This window comes from Phalacrocorax aristotelis, chromosome 5 (genome assembly GCF_949628215.1).
Source record: "Phalacrocorax aristotelis chromosome 5, bGulAri2.1, whole genome shotgun sequence".
In the NCBI taxonomy this organism is placed as follows: domain Eukaryota; kingdom Metazoa; phylum Chordata; class Aves; order Suliformes; family Phalacrocoracidae; genus Phalacrocorax; species Phalacrocorax aristotelis.
The window spans coordinates 17,199,004-17,222,603 of record NC_134280.1 but is presented as its reverse complement, the minus strand read 5'-3'; the positions used below and the strand labels follow the sequence as shown (position 1 = coordinate 17,222,603).

General features: G+C 44.0%; 2 protein-coding genes across 6 annotated transcripts in view; both read right to left on the bottom strand.

The window, feature by feature from the left end:
- Nucleotides 1-2,364: 2,364 nt before the first annotated feature.
- On the bottom strand, nt 2,365-8,360 carry RPL37A (ribosomal protein L37a). Its single transcript, XM_075093130.1, has 4 exons — nt 5,790-8,360; nt 5,062-5,190; nt 3,772-3,854; nt 2,365-2,517 (listed from the first exon to the last, which is right to left on the bottom strand). The coding sequence occupies exons 1-4, from the start codon at nt 5,790-5,792 to the stop codon at nt 2,454-2,456; spliced, it is 279 nt and encodes a 92-aa protein (XP_074949231.1). The 5' UTR covers nt 5,793-8,360; the 3' UTR covers nt 2,365-2,453.
- Nucleotides 8,361-9,698: 1,338 nt separating this feature from the next.
- SMARCAL1 (SNF2 related chromatin remodeling annealing helicase 1) overlaps nt 9,699-23,600 on the bottom strand; it is a 40,277-nt gene continuing 26,375 nt past the window's right edge. For 3 of the 5 annotated variants that reach the window (XM_075093126.1, XM_075093127.1, XM_075093128.1), the window contains exons 11-17: nt 18,540-18,758; nt 17,662-17,732; nt 15,345-15,447; nt 13,464-13,646; nt 12,853-12,953; nt 11,264-11,360; nt 9,699-10,837 (exon numbers count right to left, since the gene is read on the bottom strand). In XM_075093126.1, coding sequence (XP_074949227.1) covers nt 10,631-10,837; nt 11,264-11,360; nt 12,853-12,953; nt 13,464-13,646; nt 15,345-15,447; nt 17,662-17,732; nt 18,540-18,758 — 981 coding nt within the window. In that variant the 3' untranslated portion in view covers nt 9,699-10,630. The remainder of the gene's footprint in view (nt 10,838-11,263; nt 11,361-12,852; nt 12,954-13,463; nt 13,647-15,344; nt 15,448-17,661; nt 17,733-18,539; nt 18,759-23,600) is intronic. The other 2 variants (XM_075093129.1, XR_012660601.1) reach the window with 2 other exon arrangements.

The following is a 23,600-nucleotide window of genomic DNA, read 5'->3' as shown; positions in this document are numbered from 1 at the left end:
CATGGAAAAAAAACCTGTTGAGATAACACACCGATGTTTCAGTTGTTGCTGGGAAGCGCTTATACTAGCCAAGGACTTTTCTAGCTTCCCATGCTCTGCCGGGTGCACAAGAAGCCAGGAGCGGAGGGGGCACAGCTAAGAGAGTAGATTCAAACTGACCAAAGGGATATTCCATATCATGTAATGTCGTGCCCAGTATATCACCTGGGAGGGGCTGGCCAGGGGAGGGATGCAGCAATCGCAGCTCGGGGACAGGCAGCGTCAGTGGTGAGCGGTTGTATCATTCACGTTTCCGTGTTTTTTTTTTCCTGTTTTCCCTTTCCCTTCCTTTTTCCTTTTATTATATTAACATTATTGTCATTATTATCATAATCATTTATCATTATCATTTTATTGTAATCATTAAACTGTGCTTATCTCAACCCACAAGTTTTTTTGCTCGTCCGATTCTCTTCCCCGTCCCACAGGGGTGGAGGGGGAGTGAGCAAGCGGCTGCGTGGTGTTCAGTTGCCAGCTGAGGCTGAACCACGACAGCTGGTTTTCAGGCAGCTGAGGCACCCTGACAGCGGCATAAGCCATCCTTATGCACCATTCACCCTCTTTTCAGTGGGAGCAGCAGCCAGCAGGAGAAAAGCTGGCTCCTTGCACTGTTCCAGGTAACCACACACTAGCATGCAAGGTATCCCCAAGGGAGCAGAAACACCTTACCTTAAAGTTCAATGCAGCTTAGAAATGGCATCCCAAGAAAGCTGGTTAGCACGAACCAGGACCAGCAACAGCAGTGCCCAAGACTAAGCTGGGAGCTCTGACAAGTACTTACAGAGAGCTGCTGCAGGCATGTCATGTAAGAAAAACAGCAGCAAAAATGAGACAGAGTCGAACCAAGAGTTTCTTGAACCCACAGGTTTCCTGCATAACCCTACTATAACAGAAGACGTGTGTGCAGAAGGCCATGATGGCGTTCATCTGCATACATAAAAATAAGCCATTGCTTTTCAGGAGTCACCTGCTGCCACCTCCACTCCAGGCCTGTCACACAACTCTCTCAGCCTGCACTACAGGCAGAACAACGTTTGTCAACAGAAATGTGTAGCAATCTCTCTCCCAGAAACCAGATGAGGGAATGACCCTCATCACTGCTGGGATGCAACATGAAGGATATGCAGGTTGGTGTGAATGACACTGGATACCTGAATACATGAATTTACTTTAGTAAGGGAAGTTTAGAGCACTGAATTAAAAAAAAAATAGCTTAGGAAACAAGCTCAGGGATAGTATAGTCAAGCTTCTGAGACAGAGACTTCTTGCAGCTTGAGAAAAGGTTCCTACTTAGGTCCAGTTCTGAATCTAAAATGTCAGTCTCATTAATGACATCATTGCCATAGCTCATCACCACCTAAATCCAACTAAAGCTTAAGTTGGACCAAAAGCAACCAAGCACTACGCTACCTGCTTACTATTTTTCCTCCAGCAGCTATCAAGGTTATTACTAAGACTTTTCTGTTCTAACCTAAGGACAGGAAGGGTGCTGCAGTCACCAAAAGCCCAGACAAAAACAAACCTCAAACCAAATTGAAACTCACCTGACAAACAGTCCATTAAAAAAAAGGTTCCAGCATCTTAAGCTTTGGCAGTCTACAGAGACGGTCTGGAGGCAATTCCTAATTCAAACAGCAGCTTTTCCTCCAAGACCAAACGTCCCAGGAGTTGGCTCAACATGAAAGTTTATTATTGAAACTCAGTAAGGATCAGGGAACTTGAACATACTGACATGGAAGCCTGCTGCCAGACCTAGGAAGAGCAAGCCACAAAGCACGGTCATGTCAACTAACCTCAAGATCTGCCCACAACACTCTATGGGCTGTAGTAAGCAATTGTCTATAGCTGGCACTGGAAGATGAAGTGGCACCAGGCAGCAGCAGAACAGGATAGCTCCTCTTCTACCATTCCAATCTCTGCCCCCAAGCCAGTCACGATGCTGGCTTGCAGCACACACCCTACCCCGCTGAGCCCTCCTCAAAGGCAAATGGGAAGAGGCAGAGTGATGGTTTGCATGTCCTCCCCCCTTACATCTGTCCATTCACCCACTCATGGAGCTCTATGCTATTCCTCAAGGCAGAGACATGAAGGACACATCAAAACGTGCCTAGCTTCTTCAAGCTATTTAAGCTTTCCACAGATTCATCTCAGTGCATTCAAACAACGAAGTATGCAATTAACTGGAAAGGAAAAGTGTTTTTTAATGGCTTCACCAGTAACAACAGCCACTCAACTACTGGATAGAAGTACTAATGCCTCCATAGTTATAAATACATTACAGCGACACAGACGGGACTTTCTGCGGAAAGACAAACACAATTCCACTCCATTATCACCTTTTTATTGTTAAAAGGACAGATCTTAACAGTGGAAAAGAAAAAAAGATGTTTCACAGGGAGAACGGGATGTAGCTTCTACTGGTCCTTCAACTCCTTCAGTCGTCTGATCGCAGATTTGACTGTCACTGCAGAGGTGGTACTGGAAGAAGAAGAGAGTCATCTGCACGTGGCAGTAGAACAACCCGCACCAGTGATATTTTCTGGAGAAAGCACTAATCATTTTGAGTAGTTATCGCCTGATTGCACTGTCAACAGGGAGCTAATTCCACTTTGATTTTCATGACAACAAAGCGTAGGCCTTTGTCTACAGAAGCACACGCCAACTTCACAAGATACATCTCAAGCCAAATTACCCAGTCATGCATCGACTACAAGCACAAGCACGTGGGCTCAAATACCGAGACTGTTGTGTGTGGGACAACAGTGTCTTCTACCAGAACTTGGGGGAAGGAGAGTGAAGAAAGGGAGTAAGCAAGGGCACCATCACAATAAGGATTATAATAATTCAATGCTTTTGAAACAAAACACACAGAAATAATTTTCCTTGGAGTATACCCGGTTTCGCTCATTACATTTGTGTCTCTGAGCAGAGCAGGCTAGGGTAGTAGTCACAAAAAAAATGTTGCTTAGGCTTTTAAAGAAGAGGTAAGAGGTCCTTTACACAACTAAAGCTTTTATAGTCAAAACAGTCAAGACAGGAAACATAATTCCCGGTTCAGGGGCATAATTTATTAGAAGCTGTTGAAGGTCTTTTTAGAATAGGTCGGAGGGACATCTGTCAAGCGTCATTTGTACAGGTGATTCCACCCAGAGATGGTGGGATGAACCAGCCATCCTCTCTGCTCCTTGTCTCCCAACATCACCAAAAAATTGGCCCAAGCGTAATACCTTGTACAAGCAACAACTGTAGTTCACGTCTCCAGTAAGAATTGCTACTACAGCCAAGGCACAGAAGAGGCTACTTAAACAAAAATACTTCAGCATTTACAGCTATTTCAATTTCTTTATTTGAAGTTTGGGAAAAGATGCAGAGCTTGCATTTTTGAGGAATAAAACAACTGCTTTAATAAAGCCCAGAGAGATAAAGAAATTTGAGGGACCCACCAAAGCCCACAGCAGTAACATCAGAGATAAAATGCAATCTTCTCAGAAGCTGCACAATACTAAGAAGATTAGCAATCAAATCCAATTTGATCCATTCCAATCAAATTTTAGCAATGCAGACAAAAAGCCCCCCACATATTACTAACTCGAGACAGACCTACTTAATGGTTAGTAGATTAAAATAAATTAAAAAAAAAACCCACACCACAAACCACCACCCCAAAACCCACTGTATTATGCCTCAGCTATATGAGAATAAATGCTGATAGGAGCTTCTTCCTTTCCTTACTTGTAAGTCCAGGCACCACCAGCAACTGTCTTCATGCAGGACCCACAGTGCCAGATACCCACAGCCTTCCTCTTCATTTTGGTCTGTAATAAAAGAAAAAGGGAAAAAAAAACCCACACTCTCCATCAGCTGAAAAAGCCAAAGAACAAACTTCAGGTGAGGACTCCAGCATCACACCACAGCATTACCTATAAGCCCAGTTAAGACACACACAGCTCAGGGAATGTTTTTATTCAGATCCTTCAGAAAAGGGGAAGTCTTTCTGAAACACGTTTTCATTCAGATATGATGTAGCTCATTTCTAAGCGCATCATCAGAAATTCAGCTCTTCTGAAGGAGAAAAATAGTAAGGAGTTACCCAATAACTGGTATCATCACCTGTTCTGATGACCAATATAAGACCGTTGTTATCAGTGCTCCCTGGACATCCCAAGATTGCCCTAAACCAAACAGCATCGAGAGAGGGAGTGATGGATACTGAGCTCCTTTCACCCAGGAAAGTCCCCGTCACCTTACGAAGCTGACAACGGGTTTGCCTAGACCTATACTGGATTTAGGCAGCTCTGCAAACAGGGCTATCAACATCCCCACTTCACATGAGAAAGACACTGAATACTAAAAAACCACATGGAAATCTTTCTAAATTTTCAGGCACTTATAGGTACCTGCTTTACAGATATGAGTAAAAATTATCTGGGCAAAGCACAAGCTGATGGGCCTCTCAAACTGTCAAAAACCAGATTTAAGAGTGCATTTTAATTATGTACACAAGCAGATAAGATTACTTCTTATCAGAAATTCTTTCCCATCCAGAGTTATACAGCACACAAATACAAGTAAGCACCTGCAATCAAGTTTTAAGCGGAGGAAGCAAGCTCTATTCCTCCTCCAGGCAAGCTGTAAAGTTACTGAAGAAAAAAAAAAAGAAAAAAGAAAAAGCCCAAGTCATGCCTTCGTTATCAGGACAACAAGCATGTTGTTTTAATTCTGTCAGATCTTTTTATTAGATACCTAAAACATACAGTACGGCATCATTTCTCACTATTTTGTGTAATGAAATATAATTTGTTTTCATTTAACTACCACTAAACATGCATGTGAAACGTCTACTAACTTATTTTGTAAGTGATTCTGACAGTAGCCTAAAGCTCACAATAAACTAATCACACTGTGTCAAAACTAGTCGAGTTACCCCTTCATTAGAAAAATTACCAAAGCATCAAATTGCATTTCTGGCATCAATAACAAAGTTGTTTTGAAAGACTTTTTTTAGGGAAGAAGGCCTCTCACCTTGCCACAGAAGGAGCAGGTGTACTTGGCATGCTGGCTAATTTCAATCTTCTTCACCATTTTCCTAAGGGAGGCACCGTAGCGGGTACCATATTTACCCACGATCCCGACCTTCTTGGTGCGCTTAGCCTGTTGGGAGGCAAACCACAATCAGCTTCAACTTTACGGAGATGTCCACCCCCTCGGCAGCTCCCCCCCTCCCGACAGGGCAGCAAAGCGCCCACGACTCCATAAGCCGCGCCGCAGCCGACCAGCGCCTCTCCGTGACGCTGTAAATAGAGCATCGGATACAAAAGGGCGAGAGGCTCACGCTGCCGCAGCCCGCCAGCCGCCGCCGGGACACTTCGGGCAGAGGGCCGCAGCCCGGCGGCCAACCGCGAGCAAAGCCGCCTCCTTGCCCAGGGCGGCCCGGCGCTCACACCGAACGCCGCAGCAGCGGAGCCGCCCGCCCCTCACTGCCCGGGCCCGGCCTGCTCCCGGGACGCCCGCTCGGTCTCCCAGCGTCTCCCCGCCGCCCCCGTCGCTCTGCCCATTTCCCACGGGCCGCCTCGGCGGGGCCGAGCCCCTCCGGTAGCCCGGCGCGGGGGCAGAGCCCACGCAGCGGCCCGGCCGGCCCCTGCCCTGCTCTCAGCGGGCACCGCGCCGCCTCCGGCCGTGCCCCGCAACCCCAGCCCGGCGGCCCCAGGACGGATGGCGGCGGATGGGCCACTGGCCGTATCCCCACTCACCATCTTCCTCGCCGGCGCCGATGCCGCAAGAGGAAGGCCCCAGTACGCAGGCGCAGTGTGAGCCGTCGCCGCCGGAAGCGACGTGAGAGGCGACGGAGCGCAGAGCGGATGGGAACCGGAGCGGGCCTGTCTGCACCGCGGCGCAGCTCTATGGTCGCGCTGAATATTCCATACATTTATTCCATTACCATAGGGCTCGCTAACGCCTAAAGCACGCAAACCGCCGCGCAGCTGCAACTTGATGCTGGAAGACGCATCTGTCAGAAAACACCGTGTATCGTTGTGAAACCCAAGCGGTTTCACATTTCACATGAGCACGAGAGCTCAGGTTCCTGGATTTCCACCCAAAGAGGTCATACCAGCAAAGGAGATGGAGCAGTTACATTCACTCACCTCATTTTTAAAGAGAATAAGTAGTAGGTAGATGTCAGAATTAAAAAAGGAACAGCAAACCAGACTGGAGCTGCAGAAGCGGTAAAACCAAATAATAACTGTAACAAATATAAATCAATAAAGGTGAATTATAATTTTAAAGCATACCAGCCCTAAACCCAGAGTTTTCAAGACAGCCCGATCAGGTGCAACCACAGCATCTATTGGACACCCTGGCACCAGAGCCACCTCCGCCACCAGCACCAAAGGGCGAGGCCGGGACCTGGGAGGGCTCTTGTACCGCTCAGACCCAGCATGGGCAAACACACCCCAGAGCTGCAATGCTCTCAACAGGATTAACCACCTGTTAAACCTCCACTAAGAACCATAATCCAGTTAGCCTTGAGAGTGTTTTAACACGCAGAGCTGGCTCATCCCCTCCCACCACGAGGGAGCTGGGCTGCCCGACCCACCTGGAGAAACTATCCCTCAGTACTTTTCCCAGGTGCTTTTCCTGCCATGGTAGCGCCATACCCACCCTGACTGCCTCAATCCATGACAGCCCCCCTCTTCATTTGCAGTCTATTTAATCAACAGGGAATCAGCAACTACATTAGCCTTTCCTCAGCTGGGGCTTGTACTTTCAGAGATGCTCATGGACAGATGCCACATCCCCTCTTGGCTCCTGCTTTGAGCTTTTGAACACTCATTTTTAATTCCTGCTGTCGTGCCAGGCTCCCTATTCCCCAGTCACCCCTGCAAACCCTGCTCCAATCTGAGCAGGTCCTCCTGTGAGCTGGTGGGCCAGAGCCCTGTTCCAGGTGAGCGCTCAGTGGGCCGTTAGGCAATGGTATTTATATCTGCCTCTGTTGTGTCAAAATCTCATTTGATATATCCTAGGAATATATTTGCCCTTTCCAGATCCTCGTCATAATGATGACTCACCAGTTACATCTTTGATACCAATATATTAAAAAGGAAAAAAAGAAGTCCTTTGGCTGCTTTGAGACTATTTGGTTAAGACAACAACAACAAAAAATGTCAGCTAACACATCCAGAGGATCTACTGCCATTCTCCACTCTGTACCTACAGAGTTGAAGTCCACTGTGACAGTATGGCCCACAGTCACATCCTTCACCTACTGGTATTACAGGCAGCTCTGCCAACCATCAAACCTGACCCCCTCAGACGACAGCCACTCCCAGCGCTGCCAAAATAAATGTACGTTTCCAAGCGACTGAGAAGATGGATGGATGCAGACAGGCCATCACAGCTCTGAAAGCCTTGCCCCAACAGTCCATCACCCTGAACTCTTCTGCATGCCCCAGGCTGGCCAGCTTCATGTATGGAGGATGTAGTTCAAACTGCTCCATTCTATTGTTCAGGTATTTTTTCATCTGTTCCTGGTCCGGCCTCCTTCCTGAAAACATGCCTTTCTCTAAGGTGGGTGAGAGCAGGCACAGGTGTGCAAGCAGGTAACCAGTCACAGCAAGGTGACTCCAAGATCCAGTAAGATGGGGCCTTCCCTTTACTCTACTGGGCTTTAGATAATGCCGAAAAGTTTGTTACACCATCTTCAACAGGCAGCTGTAGGAGTCCCCAAGAGCACCACATGTTCCTGAGCCTGCCTGCGGGTCTCACTGGCAACCTGCATGCTACCTTGTAGAAATTCTCATCAGTGAGCCTTGGAGATCCTGAGCCTGCTGGCAGCTTCCCAGCCACCCCCTCATCGTATTAATGACAGACTAATGGTGTAATTGGGGTAAGGCCTGCACAGTCTTTCCAATCCCTTGATGTAATGACTAAAAGCATTTTCCTGCAAGATTCTTCTCCCCTTTTTTCATCTAGTAAGGATAAAGTGAATCTCAAGTGTACTTGAAAAGCCTTTGTAACTCTGCAGCACACCAGATGAGATTTTATGGGTGCTAACAAAGAAAGAGTACACCTAGCATTCCTCTAACAGGGCTGGGATTTATCAATATATGGATAAGATAAATTGAGTTTATGAGCAGCAGAATTCTCTAAGGGTACTTTCAGCAGATTTCAGAAAAGTACTATTTTTAAGTAGCGGTAGCTTTACAAGGAGGAAGAGCATTACTCCTATAGGAGATAACAACATGGGTATACAAATAATGTCTTCCATATTTTTTTTCAGTAGGCAGACAGCAACATTTCTCACCCCTTACCCAGAACAACCCTCTCTGCAAGTAGAAAGATCACGTGTCCTAGAAACAGATTAAATACTCCGTGTTCAAGAAGAAAGATTTTAAAATGTCAAAACCTGTGTATTTATCTCCTGGCCAGCTGTTGGAGCAAGAGAAATTATGTTTAGCGCCCTGTCTCAAATCCAGAGATAAAGCGTTTCCTCCAGTTGGTGGGTCACACAATCCTCGGTCCTACTCCTCTTCACCTGCACACAAACATCAAAGCACCTTCTGCAGTCAGGAATGGAAAGCAGGTCTCTACCCAGCGCAACTGCATACACAGCCTGTAGGGCACTTCTGTGACAACACTTGCTGAAAATGGGATAATCAAACCCTTCCATGCAGGAAAAAATATCTGAGTTATTATCACGCTGATCTTCTAGCACAAACTTTTTCACTGTTAACTGTGGAAAAGATGCCTTTCTGACAGCGTCTGGTATTCCTGCACACAGCCAAGCATGCTGCCTGCACAGCATGTTAGCTCCTGGCCTCCAGAAGCTAAATGCAAGGCTTGAGTTTTCTTTTTCCCTCCACCTTTCTCTACAGATAATGGCTGTAAAACATAGCTAACTCAATACCTCTGTGAAGTTACATCTTCTGTACTCCCTGGTCACATGTACTTACCACTACCCCATTTCCAAGTATCTTCTAGTACTAAGACCAGAAGCGTGAAAGACATGAATTTGGGATCATGCTATACCACACTGGCAATAATACACAACAATAAGAAAAACAGCCAGAGATGCCTGAAAAGATCAGTTGTGATAAACAGAGCCATTTGCCTTTACATCAAGCCCACATCAAAAGTGGCCTCTAGAGTTTTTGCAGTGCCATCACCACCATGAAGTAGAATCAGGCCATGCCCAAGGGACAGCACAGGTGTCACAGGGTCCTGAAAGGAACCAAAGAGCAGTTTTGCTCAAGCAGCACCGAGGCTGGGAGTTCAGGCCTCCTAGTTCACAGGGCTGAGAGGATGAGAGAGACTATCACAAATCAAAGACAGGCATTTTAATCACTGCATCAAGCAACAGTGCTACTTTTGGCATTCTCCGTGTAACCATACATTTAGGTACAAGCCTAAATGTCTTATGGAAGCAGCTGTTGATTTACCTATAAGCAAAGTATCATGGGAGTTTCCCTTTTGAAAGTTGGTGTGTTTTAGGAAACAAAAGGAAGTCTTCCAAAAAAGACCTGTCTTTCAGCCATTGTAAATATTAAAAAATAAAAAAAACAAACCAACAAAACCCTCTAGTATCTCCACTGCATCGTGTATTTCTCAAGCTTAAGGACCAAATGCGAGATGAAACTCTGAAATAGAAAAAGTACCAAAAGCTTGTGAACCACAACTTAAAACAACTTTTTATTTAAACAGCTCAGTCCAGTATCGGTTTCTTACAAAAAGAGAACGAAAGTCCACAAATGTCCCCTCTCCCCACTTATCTGTGGAAATCAGTCTCGAGCCTTGAAGGAAACAAATACACAGCCTTCCTGAGCAGCCAGGCTTAATCCTTGGCAGTCAGTGCAAGCTTCACTGTCCACTGAGACAAGAAGCACATGCCATGGAGCAGGTCCTAAGATTTAGCAGATGAGGCCACAGATCAGCGTGCTCAGGCAGACATGTGTATAACAGGCAACACACACCTCCTCCTAGCAGACAGTTATACTACTTAGTTTCAAGTTACTGACTGCTCTGCACAAACAAAAATCTGTCGTTCTTCCCCCTCTCCTCCATCTCCACAAAACATCAAGACATGTCCGGATCTTTTCTCCTCACTTCCAAACTGCATCCCAGAGATCCAGTCTGTGAGAGACCCAAGTAGGGGTCAAATTTTGCCACTGAACTGACTACAAATACAGACTAAAATTCTTGGAGATGGAAGACTGATAACAGTGTTAAAAGCACTCTGCAGCTGCTGAGAAGTTAGTTTTCACAACAGTTCTGCCCTGTGGACAGACAACCATTACCTGCTTTTTAAACAAAACAACTGTGGAACCTTACATGCTGAAACAAAGCAGCATGCTACTTGCCCATGGCTACTCGGTCATCAGCAAAACCAGGACTGCAAAACCTACAGGCTGCCAGGTGTGTGCCGCTCATCTGTCACACTGTCAGATTGCCTTCTAATCCTTTGAGATGAAATGCACTAGAGATACAGAAAAAGTCTTTTATTTTTGAAAACTAAAAAAAACTTGATTGCTTTTGGTTTTGCCTTTTTTAATTAAAAAAAAAAATCTCTTAGCCACCTTCTCTTTCGCTGTCACGATTACACTTCTAGAAACTCCTCAATACGCCGCTTTTTGGGGGGACTCACTGAACGTGCCTCTCCTTCTGTATCTTGCAAGGCACTGCCAGAGTCAAACTCACAGCAAGCATCAGCTGCCTCCAAAAGCAAGACTTCATCAGTGTCATCTTTTCTCTCAGAGAAGGTCCTCTGGAAAAGGTCATAGATGGTCTTCTGCTTTGAATCAGGCTGAGAAATTAGAACAGACAGAATCTGCATATATATTGTCATATAAAAACAAAGTGAGCAACACTCAGAGGGCACTCCCCAAGCCAGTGCACATGTGTGTATACCTCATATGATTTTTGTTTTAGATATATATATATACATATATATCTATCTCATACACACATATACATATATATGCTCTGGAAGATCATGTCTCCTTGCATGCAGCAGTTTGGGAACTCTGTGGAGAGTCCAAATCAAGGCGTAGATCCTGGGAGAGGTTGGAGAATCACTTCTGTAGCATTAAAGGCAGAACAGGTGTAAGGTGAGCCTGCCCATCACCTGCCAATCTAGATGTTTGGCCTAGCTAGACCCAGACCTTTGGCCACAAGCCAAAGCTCATTCAGCCTCTCCCACGGACCACTGATATTCTTGCAGGTCAATTACCTTACGGCAGTAATTAGTGGATTCAGCTGTTTTGGAGAAATTGGTTTCCGAAAGACCAGCTTCCCCCAGCACTTTGATTTTCTCTTGAATCATTGGCCTAGAAAATGTAAACAGATATTACTGAAAGGAAGAAAATATCATGCAAGGACACTGTGTCATTTACTATGTGGAGATGAAAAAAGATATAACGGGGATATAAAGGTGGCTTTTCTTCCAAGCTTGTTAGTTCCTTAACCTGTCCTGCTCTTGTTTATGACGACTGTATGCTGTCTTGGGATATAAATCAATCCAATTTAAATAAGTAACAAGAGGAGGATTTCAGGCTATAAATATTTGGAGAACACACATATCCAATAGGGAAACTAAGTTGACTGAGGCAACACCAATGGTATGAAGTCAGAACAAGAAGATGCAGCAAAAGGGAGTCCCGATAGCCTGTGTGTTCAGTCTCCAAGGCAAGCAATGGTAATCCCCACCAACAGACATCAGCATTTCTAGGGTATCTCCCAGTGTACTGCAGGAGGAAGAATTCATCGCTGGCCCAAGAGGCTGAGGTCCCAAACACACCTGTAGACTGGACACTTTGAAAGAAGCAAAGGCCACAACACAATTAATGCATTTACCAAATAGCCTTGCTTTCTTGTTCTTTTTCTTGCCTTTAAAAAGGACGCCACTGTCCTCCTTTGAAGAGCTGTATTTCCTTCCCATTGAGCTTTAATGAATGCATGGGCAGCATTTCACGAATAAAGGCAGAATTACTATCAAGTTTACATAAAACGTGGGCGATGCGTCTGTTTCCAGATCCCTGCACAAGTGAACTGCACAAGTTCACTTAGTTCATTCGTTCCTTTGAACAAGGTGAAAGATGTAATTTTGAACTTTAAATGAACCAGCTGGTGGATAATTTCTTTTCATTATTTGCAGGTCAGTTCCCTTGCAGCACTAAGGATCCCTCAGATCCTCCCCTTCCCCAGGATGTCAGACTCCCCAGCCCTAAGGGCCAGTGTCCACTGACAGCTCTCACTGCAGCCAAGAAGGCTCAGACCACAACTCTCCAGAGGTGGGTCAGCAGCACTTCTTTAATCCACATGAAGGGCTCACTGAAGAGCAAGAGGAAAGCAACAGTGCAGTCCTCCTCCACATCTTCTTGTCCAAGCACTCAGCAGCCAGATTGCTCCTCAGACCTGATCCACAATACATCAAACCATCTCCAGCATCTGTTGACTTTGCTTGAAAATACTCAGCACTTTGAAGTACTCCAGCACACGAATGCTCTGCACTGTATCTAAGACAATTCCTTCTCCTTATACAGAGGTGGTGAAGGTTTTAGATGCATCAACTCTCCTAGATTTTCTCTCAACATCCTTTTGTCAGATAACTACTTTTATTCCTCCTGCTTGTCATCCACTTGGTTATGTCCACTGTGGCCAGGCCGTGTCACCAGGTCACAGGAGCCCTGATTGGCAGTTATCGCTCCTCCCCTCACAGGCTGTGGAAATCAGCACTAACACTAAGCACCTTACATCACATATGTGACAAACAGTGAAAACAGGTGGCAGGAGAACCAAAGAGTCTTTCTCACTTCCTACCATAAGTAGTCATCTGCTGTGCCTTTAGCCACCAGGTAGTGAACATTAACAGAGCTGGTCTGTCCAATCCGATGTGCCCGATCTTCAGCTTGGATCAAAACCTTTATGTAAAAACATGACAAAGAAGAAGTGAGAGCTGCAGTGTCTGAGAAATAGCGTAAGCACCAGAGAACACGGAGATCTCCTTTCTTGTGCTTAGCAACTATTTCTCATGTGGATCCTGTTAACACCTGCATCCTCAAACACACAATAAGCCCAGAATTCATCTGGTGCACCGGGTTCCTAAAGGCACTGAGCATATTTCAAAAGTACAGGGTCAGCATCGATCAGATATACCCCTTCAGAACTTGGCTGGGCATGTTGTTGAGAGCTCTGTCAAATTAAGAACAGGAGCACATTTCCCTTTCATGCCGTCTTCTCCAGCCAGCAAGCTGTGTGACCAGCCTCACTGGTTCAAGCCCAGGCACTTGGGGGTGCACAGACAAGTAGCCATCAGAGAAAGGAAGAGAAAAACCCTAGAGAAAGTCCCCTGCCCGTTATATCTCCTCCCAAGCACCAATGTTTCTGTTCTCCAGAGACCATCCACCCCCTGTCCCTTCCAAGACACATACCCCTGGATTCCAGAAGAGTTCTGCAAACACCACCAGTTCTGCAGCAGATAACGTCAGGCCCATGTTTGCAGCAGTGAGGGACAGGACAGCCACAACCTGCTTCTCTGAGGACTGGAACTTGTGGCACAGAGACTGCCGCTCGGCTGAAGATGTTGAGCCATCAATGCGAATGTATTCAACATGCTGTGAAAAGCCAGAAGATACTTTTTAGAGCCCTTGTGTCCCCTTTCCCATATCCTCCTTCCATGTTTCAGTGGATTCTGTTTCCCTTCCCCGTGGCAGAACCAGAAAAGTAAAAAGGCAACGGTTGTATTTTTAAGACCTTTCCTCATCTTTAAGGCAGAAGCACTGTAGCTCAGCATGTAACATACCTCCCCTCTGTTCACAATGCATGACTTGCTCCTATGTCCACTGCTCTCTCACCAGTCCCGAGCAACATGAAGAACAGCTGGTAATTCAGGTACAGTGGAAAGGCAACTGGCTTAATATGAAGCTGAAAACTGTCTGTGTGCTGATGTTACAGCTGCTACAACCTCCCCAACCTCCCTAAGTCTTCCTCTGTTTGCGATGGGAGGAGATGGGATCCTACACATCTCAGTTGCCCTGTGGTAGGCTCAAGATAGGCATGACAGTCTTGGGTGATTCAGGCTGTCCTGGTTTCAGCTGGGATAGAGTTCATTTTCTTTCTAGTAGCTGGTATAATGTTGTGTTTTGGATTTAGTATTAGAATAATGTTGATAACACACCGATGTTTTAGTTGTTGCTAAGCAGTGCTTATACTAGTCAAGGACTTTTCCAGCCTCCCATGCTCTGCCAGGTGCACAAGAAGCTGGGAGGGGGCACAGCTGGGACAGCTGATCCACACTGGCCAAAGGGATATTCCATATCATATGACATCATGCTCAGTATATTAACTGGGGGGACGTGGTTGGGGACGGGGGCAGGGACCGCTGCTCAGGGAGTGGTGGGGTGTTGGTCAGCAGGTGGTGAGTGGTTGCATCACTCTCCCCCACCCAGGGTTTCGCTTCTCTCTCTCATTGTTTTCCTTTTCGCTACAATATTATTATTATTATTATTAGTTATTTTAATTATTAAACTGTTCTTATCTCAATGCACAAGTTTTCTTACTTCTGCCCTCCTGATTCTCTCCCCCATCCCACCAGGGTGGGGGAGTGAGTGAGCAGCTGTGTGGTGCTTAACTGCTGGCTGAGATTAAACAACAACACAAGGACATAACTCTTCAGTGTCCAACCTCCTTGCTCTACAGGAGGATGCTACCACAAAGGCAGCAAAGTCACCACTGCCACTGTGGTTTATAGTTTGGAACATTAACTTGAACTATCCTTCACATTGCCCCAGCATGACCCAGAACTCTTTCAGGGCATCCATGGAAGTGTCTCATGAATAATTAACAAAACACTTTTGAATTCAGAAAGGTGACTGGCAGGTCTATCAAGTCTCCCTACAGTATCCCAGTTCAAAAATATAAGAGCACCACCCAGATAAAGGAAGGCAGCCACAGCTGGATTTGGGTTGTTGCATTCTCCCCTCTCTGAGGAAAGCCTGGATGACAAAGCAGAGATGGCCACACATGGTAACACTCCTCCAAGAATTCACAAGCTCCAGAGCAGATGATGGAGATTAAAGAGCATTAAATACAACAAAAGCCATTTAGCTAATACAAAGTGCATCCTTTGCAGGGTGAGTCATTCACCCTGACAACTCAGCTGCCTCAGTGAAGGGCACATTCAGGAGCACAGCAAGTAGACATTATCTCTGCCACTAACTTTCATAAACTATCTGACCGGCCGTAACTCTGGGGAGCTCTTGTTTTGAAGCTGGAATAGCGATAAAGTTAAGACAACTCAGTCAATTACTTACTTTCTTCTCCAGCTCTGCAACTATTGCATCCAGCACTACCTTGTGATGAGCAAACACCAGGAATTTATGATTCCCACTTTCCAGTAACTCCAGGATGTATTCTCTACATGAAAAAGGAAAAAATAAAAAAAACCCCAGAACTCCATAAATTATGTGCTGAGAGAATACAGGCTTTGCTCACAACAGATTTTAAAGATACTGCTCATCTGTCAACAGAAACTAAGAAATAGGCTAGCATTAAAAAGTTGCCATAAAACGCAAGTAGCAAGTCTCCTACAGATTAAAAAAAAGGCACTGCAGGAAAATCCACTCATTTGTCTTCACCACAGCTGGACAGCTGCCTACATTTATACTTGTGTATCACTGAGAATCAGTTTATTATACCCTACTCGAAACGACATCCCAAACCAATCAACTGGAAGTCATTTATACTTACTTGGCAATCTCATTCACCCTTCTGTTTTTCTAACTTTTGCACAATCACAGTCCACTAAGATAACGTGTATACAGTTATCCTTTCTATGTTAACTTAGGATTGCTTTTACTTTGGAAGAAAAGGTCTCTAAATGCATGGATCAGAATACCCTAGAAGTACATTGTCTTGCAAGGGTTCACATTGACAATTTACTACAGCTTAACAACCTAAATATATCAGCTATTTCTAGAAATCATCCAAATACATATAGGCTAATAACCAATGAAGGGTAACAAGATTCCTTTTAAACGCAGTTAAACGGTGTTAATTAAATGGAAACATGTGGCTTTTGCCATGGACTAATAAGCAGAGCTACAGAACCCATTTCTGTGTAGTAACTTGTGATACAGTCAGGTCAACTGTAGCCTGAAAAACACCTATAAGCCTAAAATTTGTAACTAAGGATAGGAACAGATGATACAAATGTCATCTTTCCTTTGGAATAGCAAAGTTGTTGCAAAGATCAGGAATACCAAAGTTCTTTGCTAAATACAACACAGCTTAGGTCAGCAGCAACTGTCAAAAAACACCAGCGGGATTTCCAGCGCTATATTAAGATGTGTCAGTGCTTTGCAGACAGCTCCCAGGGTTCATGATGTTCACATCCCCATTAAGTGACAATGTCATTTAACAAATCTGAGAGGGAAGTGGGATTGATGGATTTTAAAGCATCATTCATTGTAGCAAGCAGATGCCAACACATTACAATTATTTTATATCTCATTCCCATATTCCATTTCACAAATGGCTAGTCATTTCAATGGAAGCAATGGAAGACACTGTTATCAAGGGTGAGACATGGGAGATGCTGATGATCATAGGAGAGTACCATTAGCTAGATGGTACTGTACCTTAGCAGCATATAGTAAGTGGTATTTTAAATGCTACTAAACTCCAGAAAAAAAATGAACTAGTTCCTACTAGAAAGTCAAGCAAACAGCACTTCATGGTTTTATATTCAGTTCACACTTGCAACTCAAGTAAAGGGAAGAAATTCTTCTAACTGTTCACTAACTTAAAAGGAAGAAACTCTTCTACAGAAACAAATGCTGGGACTCTGAAGTGCAGTTCTGTGCCAAACACACAAATTCTGCAGCAAGGTCTGAGGCTGTGAAATCGCATGGTCCACATCAGCTGGTCGTTACATTAGAGGACTGTGGAAAAGTAAACTGTTCTCATGTTATTAGCACACTTTTATTAAGAAGTCATGCTGTATGACCTAGAGCAACTTCCCTTGCAGTCCCAGCAGAAAGGCTAAGGATGAAAGGGCACAGAAAGTCACAGAAGGAAATGATTCCTAAGGAAGACACAGTTAAAAGCACACCTATGATAGAAAACTTTTGCTACTGAGGTCCTGTGTGAGCTCTGTGGAAGAGCCAAGAACTTCAGTAGGGCCTGTGACACCCACAGAGCATGTTACAACTAAAGCTCAGTCCATCTCATAAGCTTTTTGGCTCAGGGTTCCTGCTGCAGGACGACTGCAGTGTTTGTTTTCTCATATTCTGTTGATACTTTTAGTTTCATTACTGCCCCCCTCCTTAAACTGAAATAGGGTCTGGACCTTGACCCTTTGGAACTTGATCCAAGTCCCAAACACCAAGTGATTTTAGATGGTTCAAATGACAGTTTAGATCCATATTTGGAATGAAATCAGACAACTTAGCCTAGGAACTCCAAGAGAAGAAAAAGTTTAGTGCACTGTAATTAAAATCAATTTTTTCGGAGATGGCTTGAGGCTATGCTTCATGTCCCTGCACTGTTATCTCTAAAGCACTGTTTTCCTGTTCTCAGCGGGAAAACATATTTTACTAAGCAAGAATGAAGCAATGACATGCAGCTTACACAACTGAGTGGATTTTAGCTTCAGCTGTTCTGCTGTAGAAGAGGAGAAGAGCTGTTTTCTCTTCTTGTTTCTGCAGAGAGAAAGATAAATAAATGTGAGTCTCCGAAATGCCTTTTCTCTGTCTCGCTTACAGATCTGGGATGACTGCTGCTGCCAATAAACGCTTTGCTAGGAAAAAAATCAGCCTAAAACTGCACAACAGAAGGGGGTTGGAAGGGGAAGTCTCCTACTCGCCACTGGGTATGGCAGATACTCACACAATCCTAATTTCTGACACCTCCCTTCCTATCTCCTACTCAACTCCTACAAGTTGGATGACAAGCATATCACAAATGTAGTTTGGGTTGAGAAAGCATTTCCCAAGTAAAATTGCAAGGAAAAACTCTTAAGTTCTTACAGAACTGTATTAGCAACCTAGGAGCCTAGAACATGCATTTGCCATTCATACAACAAACAAAAAAAGCAAAAATACACTTTTCATATTTTTGGCTCCTGCTGTGTTTACAACACAGCTTCAACAAGGCCGTGTTTGTAGGGTGAATGGGATTACAAGGCAAGACAGAAGAGTAAGTACAGAGGCAGGAGGTATGAAAGACAATTAGAAGGGACTAATGAGAGAGGAAAAAAGAGAGAAGAAATGGTATTTCACACAAACGGACAAAGCGGACTACATAAATCAAAAGGAAAAAAGCTGAGCTGTTAGGATTCCATTGTACATTCATTTAAAACTGTGCCTTCAACAGCCTTCCACTGTGCCTTCACATGAGGTGTGGCTCTGTCCTTCCTTGGAACTCAGGGTACTGCTTTTCCACTGATGATTTTAAATAAAGGTGCCTGAAATACCAATGATTCATCATGAAAATACTTTCTGACTTACACTTCCATATCCTTTGGCCATATTCTCTGCCTCAGCTGCCAAGACAGCTTTGGTCTTTGCACTAATGCCTTCAGGAGCCACCACAACCATTTTGCGTTGCTTTGCTGGGAGCTGGGAAAGCACATCTGATTTCAGACGTCGGATCATGATGGACTCTTCTAGCAAAATTTTCAGTTCAGTTAAGTTGGATGATCGAGAGTAGTCCCAACCCCATGGCATCTGCAAAAGATCAAAGCAGTTATCAGTGTCAGACTTACAAGAGACTGACTGTTCTGGTCTGCAGGCGATCCAGGAGTAGAATAAACTTCCAGGGAAACTGGACAAGGCAAGAATTTAATGGTTAGTAGGAAAAGAGATCTGACAAAGATGGCAGTAAGATAAAAGTGTACAAACTAATCCACCCAACATGAGAAGGTTACTTATAAACCTCCTTTTTTCCTATCCTCAAGTGCTCCAGGAGGTGCAAGGAAGAGGACTACTCTGAACACTAGGGATCTTTACCACAGCACTGTGCCCTGGCATTTATCCTCACACAGCAAGGTGTTTCAGCTCTCCACTTGCAACTTTGGGCAGGCTGTCAGAACTCACTGCAGTTCTGTACACAAACATTTACCTCAGCTTTAAGCAGAGAGAGACACAGAAATCTTCTCTAACAGCATGAGGACAAACATCCTTAACCCAAATGCTTTCACAGAGATGTTACACTTGTCTGACATGCCTAGTAAATGCTAGGTCAAAATTGCCTGCTCTGCAGCAAGAGACTGTGACTTGTCTCTTGATCTGCTTCCTGATATACTCTGTTTCTGCCATTACCATGTTTGGCTCAGACTCAAGCAAACCATAAATAAATTGTGGCCCAAAATACATCACTCCAAGCATTGTCTCTTTAAAGTATCATCACTTCAAAGCTCCACTGAAAAAACCCTTCATTTACTTCTCCTTGAAGCACTTGCCTCTGAACCTGCCCTATCCTCCAAGATCCTGTGTGCAGACAACATATCTGTTCAATTAATCTCAGCTCATCACTGCTCTAACTAGTAACCCCACAGCCTATCATTTGTCCTCTGGGAAAGAACAACTAAGCTGACAAAGAGTGGCCTCAGAATTGCTACATTCCCCAAAAGAAACAACTTTAAACAACTTTCTTTTGGACAGGAGACCAATAAGGTTTTTATGCTGATTTAAAAGATAAAGAGACACCTTTCTTCTGAAGTTTCACAAGTAAGTAGAGGAAACACAGACACAGTAATACTGAAAACCAAGAGGTGCAAAAGAATCTCCCTCACAGCTCTAATTACAAGTCTTACTGGCAGTGTCACAAAAAAAAGCCCCAGAACAAACAAAAACCCTACATATGTATACAAACACCCTCCTGAACTGCAGATAATGGCAGATGTGAGGAGCCTTAGCACCAACCCATTTGATCTGCTGCTCTTTTCTCATTGTGCCACGTTAATTGCTAAAATAGATCTAACCTTAAAAATCCATTATTTCTTTCATTTCCTTCCCCAAGAGAAACATGCTGCAACACAGAACCGGAAATAAAACAGGAAAAAGCTCCGGAGTATTCACTGCATCCTCCAGTGAGTGCACGAGACAAAAAGTAGATCACACCAGCCATGAGGTTAGTCATGTTAGTGACTGTTTTTAAGGGATGGTGCTTTGACAGAACAGGGATGAGAACATGCTACGAGACAGAAAGAAGAGGAATCAAACATCTCATAGGCAATTAAGACCTCTCCAATATTTGGAAGTAAGCATTCCTACTTTGGATTGAGGCATAACAGGGCAATCTGCAATTCTATTGCTATGTTGTAGTGATGTGAACCATTAACTGACTTCAGATTCTGGCACCTATGGCCACCATTAAAACTCATTTGACTTAATGTACATAATTATCTACCAACCAATCAGTTGGTAGATAAACCAACTGATTATCTATAGTTGGTTCATTAAAGCAGGAAACAATTCAAAACCTAGATACGTAGCCAGTCTGGGTCTTGTAGAGTTAGAACTTTGGCTCTGTCAGTAGCACACTGGTATACAGCTAGACATAATAAGCCCACCTGGATCTAAGTCAAGCCCTCAAAAAGCCAAGATGGGTATTACTGCTCTGCTTCCCTGAAACCAGGAGTGTAGTACAGATACATCCCTCAGGTCCATGAAAGGCTGGCTCAAGTCTAGCTTGGTTTATTAGCTTTAGGCATGCTGCATGAAAGCTGACAGTGCCAAGCCCCATCTTTGTGCCCCCTTTCTGCACTTCTTTGGGGTCTATGGACCCAGCAGAGCAGAGGTACAGAACCAAGAAGGACCCCCCATGTGCTGTGCCCAGCCTCATAAGCCCTCTGCCCACACCGCTCAGAGAGCTGGTAGCTAAGTAGTGGGGATCAACACTGACTAGGCTGCAGAGCCAGAGCTGCTACAGACCCTGGATGCTCTCCTAAGGATACCTCATCCTATCCATGCAGCCAATGTTTTTGCGCTTTCTACTTCCATAGCAGCCAAGTGATATATGTGTTTCACGTCCATGTAGCACAATTCATTTCAGAAGAGTATGAACAAGGCACAGAGCCAATATACTATCTACCGACACATTAAAAACCATATACAGGCAGAATCCCCACAGTATGTTCCGATTACTGTATTTCTTTTATGGTGACTGTTGCTGGAACTATTTGCGAACAAGGAAATATGCTAGTTCTGTGCTGCAGGTAGCTAGTGATAAAAAGATGATTATTTTTGGAATTATTAACATATAGTTTAGTATACTTTATTGTGGGAAAGAAGAGAGAAAAGAGAGGGACATTTATTTTGCCAAAATACACATCTGGCTTTGATCCATAACATTTCAGAACATCCAACTGTGATTTTCTTACCAAAGCGTTACAGCATCTTACATGAGTCAGTAAACTTATTACAGTGTTAGCAGAACCTGCCAAACTCTTAAAAATTCAGAGCATGTGCTCAGATAGAAATTATTTAATATTTGCCAACATCACCCACTTTGAAAAATGAATTCACAGCATGTATTTGGGGAAACAGACCTGAGATATTTTGTAAATAAGCAGGTGACATTTCACTTGCTGCATTTTCAAGACTACAGATGCTGGGAGGTTGAATTACAAAATGATAAACTTTTATTTTATATCTTTTCTAATAACATCTGCCAGATATTTGCAATTTTCTGTCATAAAATCTATTATCTTCAAACAGAAAATTGTCAGGTTTTAGTTTGAAATTCACTGTTTCAGGTTTACCAATTTTTAATTGTATAATGCAAACAGATTTATTATTAATACCAAAACATTTTTGCATAGCACCTTTCATCCTGACAGATTTCCAAAACCCTTGCAAAACCTCTCTGGTTCTGTGCAATTCCATGCCCACTTATAATGTTGCCACTTTCAGGATAGAAAGAAGAACTTATTTAAGTAACAACAGTGAAAGTACCACAGTTCTTCAGAGAGGATATAACTGCTAACACAATCTCAGGTTAGAGCTGCAAAAAGGAACATGAGGAACACACTACAGTCATGAGGAAACAACTACAATCATCAAAGCACCTTTTAATTTACTTGTGTGGATCTATGGCAACCCAATATTCTGCAGTCCCATTTTTTTTCCTCTAATACTATCTACACCTCTTCATTTCCAGCAGCCCCACTTCTCTAAATAACCAAATTCTGTCTAGGTCCACTCTATCATTTACTGACATCAACTGTAGCAAAATGTCCCAGGCAAGCACTGAGAAGACCAGTAATGTTCAACTGTCCAGTAGCGGCAGGTCAAATAGGAAACAAAATTGTACTTGAAACCCTGTAGAGGTTTTGAAGGGAAGCTGATCCAGACTGTGACCTCCATGCTGAATTTCATTGTAGACTGAAAACTCATTTACTCAGAATACACTGTTACAACCTGGATCGTGCAAAACAATTTTATTTCTTTTATCCAGTTCAACATCTTACCTGAGGTCCATATGCCTTGTAATTGAAGCAACAGCTAGTCATGCAGAACTTTACCCTCAAAGGGTTTATGAAACTCCAAACTGATTTAGACTCACATGTTGCAATTCAACTTTCCTTTTTACTGCAGAAAACCATCAAGATTAAACTGTATCTCTTCATTTCCCTCTAGGAAGCATTCTGGATGCTGCTCAGACAGGAATCTTTCAACAAAGATAATAAAGCTCAGCAGAAGACATGGCCCTCTCCCTCCATATGATTGCTACTATGGATGGAGAAACATTAAGTTTATCCTCTGTCAGAAAAGCAGTGCTTTGCTAACATGAATCCTGTCACCTTCCAGCTCAAGTGCTGTATCTGTGATTTCGCCTGCTAAATGGCTTTACTTTAATCAATGGCACCAGCATAGGAGCCAATGAATTGCTCATCTTGCACATTTGGACATACGTAGAACAGCACTACACTAGCTATAAAAGTAAAAGTGTGCATTCAGATCTAGGAAAAAGGGGACTTGAGACTTGTACGAGACTGCAGTATGAATCCTCTGGATGGAAGCCTGGCATATGTATGTATACCCCAAAAAGAGAAAAGAAAACAAACACAAAAGCCCTACAAATAGCTATAACTATTTTTATGGCATACACTGACCATACTTCATTTGTAAGTATTTTTGAGCACCGAAATGGTCGCTTGGTGTTTCCAACCACTCTGCTGGAAGTTATTGCCCAGCCTTACAGAAAATGAGGCACAATAAGTGAAATGGATTGCTCAAGAACAAAGAAGAGCGAGCAACTTGATGCACTACAGGTCCATGCTCACACTGCCAAACCATTCTGTGCCACAGGCAAACAGCTACATGCTTGTCCTGGAGAAGCTGGAGGGAGAGCCAGATTAGAGGGCTCTTGTTCCAAATCAGAGGAACTTTGGTTCCCCTTTTTGTGCCTATGCAACCGACACAGAAGATCCTAGATCCTCCTTGTACAACATGCAGCAGCAAGAGCTCTTCTCCTAGCAGTGTGTTTTCCAACAATCACAGCAGCCCTAGAGATGGCAAATCCAAGCACAGCTGAGTTGCCCATACATTGAGAACAAGGCAGAC